The 6637-nt window shown below is 41.7% G+C and overlaps 1 protein-coding gene across 1 annotated transcript; it reads left to right on the top strand.

Moving 5' to 3' along the window:
* The first annotated feature begins 846 nt into the window (after nucleotides 1-846).
* mfsd13a (major facilitator superfamily domain containing 13A) lies at nucleotides 847-6327 on the top strand. Its single transcript, XM_003961023.3, has 9 exons — nucleotides 847-989; nucleotides 1868-2127; nucleotides 2422-2501; nucleotides 2841-3290; nucleotides 3373-3493; nucleotides 3782-3878; nucleotides 4111-4282; nucleotides 4825-5018; nucleotides 5201-6327. Exons 2-9 carry the CDS (start codon nucleotides 1960-1962, stop codon nucleotides 5449-5451), a joined length of 1533 nt encoding a protein of 510 aa, XP_003961072.2. The 5' UTR covers nucleotides 847-989; nucleotides 1868-1959; the 3' UTR covers nucleotides 5452-6327.
* The last annotated feature ends 310 nt before the right edge of the window (nucleotides 6328-6637 follow it).

Below are 6637 nucleotides of genomic sequence, written 5' to 3'. Positions count from 1 at the left end.
TAACGTTAGTGCACTTTAAGGAGAAACACTTTCCCAGAAACCCTCATCTTTGTGTTTAGGTCTCAATGGTAAGTCGTAGTTTCTGTCCCCATCACTGTGTTGCACCCTGGGGTCCTTCTCTAGACCCATTCATTGGTGTCCATGATGCACCCTGATGTCATCAGTGACCTCAGCTTGATGGAGGGGGGCTGGAAGTGCAGTCACTAGTGTACAGGGAAAAAAGTCCATCAAAATGTACCCACAAAACAACAAAAAATCCTAAAAACCCCACTTATAATTAAATACCCATCAACAGGATTTTTAAAATATTCAAAATACACTGCAAATTTATGATAGGTGGCTGCCAACACACACCTGTTGCTTCCTGGTATTGAAGACGGTTAAATATGATAGAGCCATCCACCATAATTAGGCGTCTGTAAGTTTTTAGAGGTCTTAACCTGAGTGATTCTGATTTGAAGTCAGAATATCTACTGTACCTCCAAAAATTGGGCAGCGTTTAGGACAAACTCTGACAATCTCAGTAAGTATTATTCTGACATCTAAAGCAATGATTTAACACAGTAATTGGGAAATGTATTTTCCCATCACATTTGTGGTGGGCTGTTTTGTGAAAATTTTGTGAAATGCACTTATCACAGAGACTTTTACAAGACATTTCTAAAAAAAAATTTTAGTTTTTTTTTTTAAAAACACATTTATTAAATTAGTTAGTTTCCAGCAACTTTACTTGAATCTACAGCTTCCTCGGTTAAACTACTGGGTTGTCGATAACGAGAGGCTACAGGTTCAACCGCTAATGTTGCTAACAAACGCTAACATGACGTCATACCGTGACATCCTGCTGTTGCGGATGTGAGACGCGCTCGCGTGGCCGTGACGTATTAGCCGTCTTCCGGAAGAGGAGACGCAACGTAGTAAGCTTCACTTTAGCCTGGTTTTTTGGAGACATTTATGGTTAATACTAACAACTGACAGCGCTATTGGCGGTATGTACCACCGAACATTTAATAACGCCACCGTGACCGTGTTTTGATCTAGTTGTAATCGCATGTCTGGAATTACCATTAGTAGCGTGCTAATGCTAGCTAATGCTAACCGCAAACGGTAATGAAGAACGGTTACCTGTTGAATTATAGATCGACCTTTAATTTATTTTTTGCTGCTGCACAAAAATGAAAACGTCTTAAACGATGATCGAGTTGGTCGTCACCGAACACTTGGGATCATCTCGGTTCGTAGCAGCACAGCAGTGATTTCATTCAAATGAGGAATCTGAAGCGTCTTATCGTTCACTTTTCAGTCCAAACGATGCTTATTTGTTGTTTACGCGAGTCAGAAACGGTGTAAAATGGGGCCGTTGATAATTATGTCGCAGATTTCCTGCCTGAAGTCCCCTGAGATCACATTAATTGCGCATTCGACATAGTTTTGCTCTTTTTACACCATCCCACCATCCTAAGATACGGTTATAATAAAGCAAAAGTACGACTCTTTCCAACTGATTATAGATTTAGATTCACAACAGGTGTGAACCTGTGAGAATCAGGTGTTGTTTTCTAATAAGATCTATTGTTTCACGGTTGCTACATTGAATGGCGTCTGTGAACAAGGGAAGTGAAACAGCGGCTGCTGTTAAACCCATCAGGTACTTATGTTCCGGGACTGTTTTACAAAAGGCTGGAAATCCCAAGGACAGCAAATTAGAAAGAGTCCGTAAAGAGCAAACTAGTTTATGATTCCACTGTAAAACCAACCAACCACCTTTTGGCACATTTCACCACTTGTTATAAAGAAAGCCTTAAACCCAAAACGCCATGAACATTTCTGTCAGGCCTTAATCTCTTTATTTACCTGTTTCTCGTAGGTGACCATGAGGTGGTAACGTTGGCTGCGCCAGGCCCTGAGATGATTCCACATTGGCACAGAACAAAGACGGAGCAGAGTGACTGAGGAAGAATGGGCAGGAGTGTTTTAGGCTTTTGGCAACACACCTTCTCCACTGCAGTGCTCTATGGCTCTCTGGCTCTCTTTACTTCCATCCTCCACAATGTTTTCCTCCTCTACTACGTGGAGACATTTGTGTCCGTCTACAAGATCGATAAAGTGTCGTTCTGGGTGGGCGAGGTATGTGGGTTTGGATAAGTTGTTTAAAATGCAGTCTACATTTTTACCTGTTGACAAGTGTGAAATCACTAACTAATATAACCAGGAGTCACAGGTGGTGTTTGTCCAGTTTGGTGTCTCATGTTAAGTGGTTTTATTACTGAGGTCCCTCCAAGCCCATACCAAATGATTATTTTTTTAATAGAAACCTCTTACAGGTCTAGTTAAATGTCCTTGGGATTTCCAGGGTTAACAAGCTAGTAAAGTTTTCAACTTGCAACTTAAATGATAGTTTTGTTTCTTTCTGCTTGGTAGACGGTGTTCCTCATCTGGAACAGTTTCAACGACCCTCTCTTTGGTTGGCTGAGTGATCGCTCCTTTCTCAGTTCTCCTCAGTAAGTTCCGTCAGCTATTTTCTCTCTCTTCTCTGAAACAACACTGGCGAATGAAGGTTCAATGTAATTTAATATAACAACAGATGCAAAACAGAAGAACCCTGGTCAATAAATGCAGCGATAATGATTAAAATCTACTCGATATGTGGTTGAAGGGTGCAGGCAGCTGAGACTTGACATCGTCATCCACCTGCCACCAGTTTTTTTTTTGTCCAATATTAGACATTTATTTACGCCAGGTTGAGGACAGCAGATATTTCAAGAAGTCCCGTGATTGTACAGTTTATCTTCATAATTACTAAGAAATAGAATGACCCATTTTGCCACTTTGTTTTTCAGGTCAGGCTCTCCGATCACAAATTCAGAGGTCGTGCTGCGGCGCCTCAAAGCGCTCTCAACAAGTGGCCCTCTTTTTGCCCTGTCCTTCCTGGCATTCTGGGTGTCCTGGGCCAGACCGGGGCTTCAGTTCCTGTTGTGCCTGTGTCTGTACGATGGGTTCCTCACTCTGGTGGACCTCCACCACAGCGCGCTGTTGGCCGACCTCGCTGTGTCGGCCTCCGATCGAACGCGCCTCAACTTCCACTGTTCCGTGTTCAGCGCTCTGGGCTCAGCTTCCGTGTTTCTCTCCTACTCTTTCTGGAATAAGGAGGACTTTTACTCCTTCCGACTTTTCTGCATCGCTTTGGCGGCTTTTTCCGTCGTGGGATTTTTATTTGTGTCTCATGTGCTACAGCACCATTTCCAAAAGGAAGTCCTTGTGAGACGGGCTGAAGCACAGACCCTTAAGGAGTAAGAGAACTGTACGCTTGGACGGTGGCGTTTGTCCTCTCCCCATTTATCTCACTGCTCCCTTTCTTTTGTCCTCCCCCAGATTGACTGTGGATCTTGGTTCACCTGCCCATTCAGACAAGCCAGTCACAATAGCACAGTACCTCAGGCAGCTCTCCAGACACAGGAACTTTATGTGGTTTGCATCGATGAATCTTGTCCAGGTAAAATAGACTATATCCTGTTGGGTGTGCTATAAGTAGATGTAAAAGGTCCCAGATGAGTTTGGCACCACAGTAGTGCTTGATCACATAAGCTGCGTGGTTTTTAGAGTATTCTAACCTTGTTTTAAGCTTACACGTGTTGATTCTTTCTTTCACATTCTGCCTTTATCAGTAGACAAACACTGTTTCTTGTATGTTGGAGTAACTGGTGCTTTCATTTCTGACCTCCTTAGTTTTGTTCCCTCCTATAATACAGCTGTTCGTCGCTGTTCTCTGCTCCCCCAACAGGTTTTTCACTGCCATTTTAACAGCAACTTCTTTCCTCTTTTCCTGGAACATCTCTTGTCGGACAACATTTCTGCCTCGACAGGTTCCGTCCTACTCGGTAAAAGACACCAACCACTACAATATAAATTCAAACTGCACTCATAGTTGTGATATTTTTAACTTTAAAAAAAAAAAAATCATCTAAACTTTCATTTTGAAGTGTACAAGTCATATAACAATAAATGTCAAAGATAAATTAGATCACATAAACAAGGCAGCCTATAATATTCTATGCTACTTTTCAGATTTTTAATCATTTAATTTCTTTTTTTTGTTGTGCTCTCCTGCAGGCATCTCTTTTATTGCTCCTCACCTAAATAACTTATATTTCCTGACGCTGTGCCAACGCTATGGAGTTTACCAGGTTATCCGCTGGTTATTTATTCTCAAACTGGGACTTAGTGTGGCTATGCTGCTGGCAGGGGCTGACCACATTTATCTGCTGTGCATCTTCATTGCTAGGTACGGCAATGCACACACATCAGCGCTTGCTTTGTGGGGTCTGATGTTTGACAGCTTGACCTTTATGTTTGTCCTTTTTCTCCAAGGTTTTATTATTTTCATCGCTGAATATACAAACACATTGAAGCATGCAGCAAGGACATGTTTTCATGGTTAACCCAACAAACCTCACTTTTTTGGAAAATACAAGCTTTGCTTCGGTTTGTTTTAGCCTCATCATCACCATCGCTGCTGTAGTAGCAGAGCCCAAACGGAGCATCCTTGTACAGCATAGAAAAACCTGAGTTCGCATGATCGTGGAGGTTTGAGCTTTATCGTTGTAAAGCTTTATTGCACGCTACAATGCAATCAGCAGCCAAGCCCTGGTGCAGTGTTTGAGGTGTCAACATGACAGTGTGGTTTGGACACACTAGTGCATCTTTTTAAGTCAAACCCACTTGACTTAAAAAGACGTTTTTGAAGCATGATTGTCCAGATTCTTGTCAGGTGTTTGTCCTCACGCAGCGCTGACTGGGGAATGTAACTCCTTCTCTTTCTTCCAGTAACCGGGTGTTCACAGAGGGGACGTGCAAGCTGCTGAAACTGGTTATTTCTGACCTCGTAGATGAGGATTTTGTCATCAATCGGCGGCAGCAGGCCGCGTCGGCACTTCTGTTTGGGATGGTTGCCTTGTTGACCAAACCAGGCCAGACATTTGCTCCTCTCATTGGCACCTGGCTGCTCTGTGTTTACACAGGTAGAAATAGAAATGCTCAGAACGGACATTGGCATCAGTGTAACAGAGTACTCTCAATGTTTTTGTGCTAAACAGTTGTCATGTTCCAATCACAGTTTGTCTTAAGTAACAGATTTAGTCGTACACATGAGATTGCTGTTGTGTTTAGTCGTGTCTAAAGGAGCTACCTCTTGTCTCCCTAGGTTACGATATTTTTGAGAGGCAGCCTGTCAAGGACTCCCTGGTGTCGGTGCCTGACACCGCCAGTGGTTTAGGGACTCCACCTCTGCGTCTGGGCTGCTTCTACATGTTGGTGTTTGTGCCTATCACCTGTGCCCTTCTCCAGCTGGCCGCCTGGTCCCGCTTCACGCTTCACAGTCGCAAGCTGCAGGGGATCAAGACCCTGAGGCAGGGTTCCCAGCAGGGCCATCTCATTGATGTCAAGGCCATATGAACTTAAAGGAAATGGTCTGAAGCTGCACACAGACACTTTTCAAATTGTCCTCTTCACCATTCGTTTGTGTAGAAGTCCACTTCTGCCGTTGTAAACACTTTGAATTCAGCAGAATTAGATACGTACTGCTTAGTTACTACCTCACATTATTGAGACATTTCTCTTTATTATGAGATGCTAAGCCAAAATCCTGAGATACAACTTTAGAGATGGTAATGAAAGTTTCTCATTGTAAGGACTTGTTATTTATTATTTGTTATTCATATTGGTCGAAATGGACTTCCATGAAATCATCGAAAATTGTGGCTTTTGTGGACAAAGGAATAGGAAATAGGAAATAACACAGCTGATTTTAAGACAAGAATCTGCCTTATTTTTCTATTAAAATATTAATCTATATTTATATTTTAACAGTTGACCAAAAATGTAAGAAGAATTAATCTGTATATTTGGTTGTAGGTGGACCAAAACGGTGTGTCTCAAAGACAGGCCACCATCATTAACAGTATTTTAAAAACATGATCTGGTTTTAAAGGGTGGATTAAAATTATGAGTGCCACAATTTGATGTTAGAATTTAAAAAAACTTCAAAACTTAAATTCAGAGTGCTGCTGATAGTGCGTGGAAGCTGCACTTCAGAGTTGAGAGTTTTACTGTACATTTACACAGATGCCATTAAAAAGCTGAGAACTGATACATTCGATGTATTTGCACAAAAACTGCCATTTGTCTTTTGTATCTTTAAAATTTGGATTGTGGCGCTCTTTTTTTGCTTATTAGAATTGTGCTGGTAGATTGATCAGTTATGTAATTTATGTTTTAAATATTACAGTGTAAAGCATTTCCAGAAATAAACCGCATCCATGATGTTCTGAAGTCTGTAGTGTGACATCTTTGTGAATGTACCTTTTAAAATTGGTTGTAAATCAATATTTTATAACTTTAACCATCAAAGTTGGAGGTGGAAGTGAATGGAAGTCATGCTGGTTTGGATTCACTTTGCGGAGTGTGTTGACCACCCCATCAAACTGTCTGCTCCTTGGCAAATCACGACTAAATCATGTTTAAAAATGCATGTACTTTGTGCAAAACAATAAAATTATAATTTTGCGCATAAACGCTTTTGACCTGCTCATGGTCAGGACAGATGTTTAATCTGTCCGAATGTCTTGAATCCCACAGCGGC

Source organism: Takifugu rubripes, chromosome 1 (assembly GCF_901000725.2).
Source record: "Takifugu rubripes chromosome 1, fTakRub1.2, whole genome shotgun sequence".
In the NCBI taxonomy this organism is placed as follows: Eukaryota; Metazoa; Chordata; class Actinopteri; order Tetraodontiformes; family Tetraodontidae; genus Takifugu; species Takifugu rubripes.
This window is presented reverse-complemented; position numbering and strand designations above follow the sequence as displayed.

What these genes read in the sequence shown, in the direction of transcription:
- mfsd13a (XM_003961023.3), top strand. Translation starts at nt 1,960, where the DNA reads ATGGGCAGGAGTGTTTTAGGCTTTTGGCAACACACCTTCTCCACTGCA. An exon ending in TCCTTTCTCAGTTCTCCTCA is followed by an intron (nt 2,502 to 2,840) that starts GTAAGTTCCGTC and finishes TTTGTTTTTCAG; the next exon opens with GTCAGGCTCTCCGATCACAA. An exon ending in CATCGATGAATCTTGTCCAG is followed by an intron (nt 3,494 to 3,781) that starts GTAAAATAGACT and finishes CTCCCCCAACAG; the next exon opens with GTTTTTCACTGCCATTTTAA.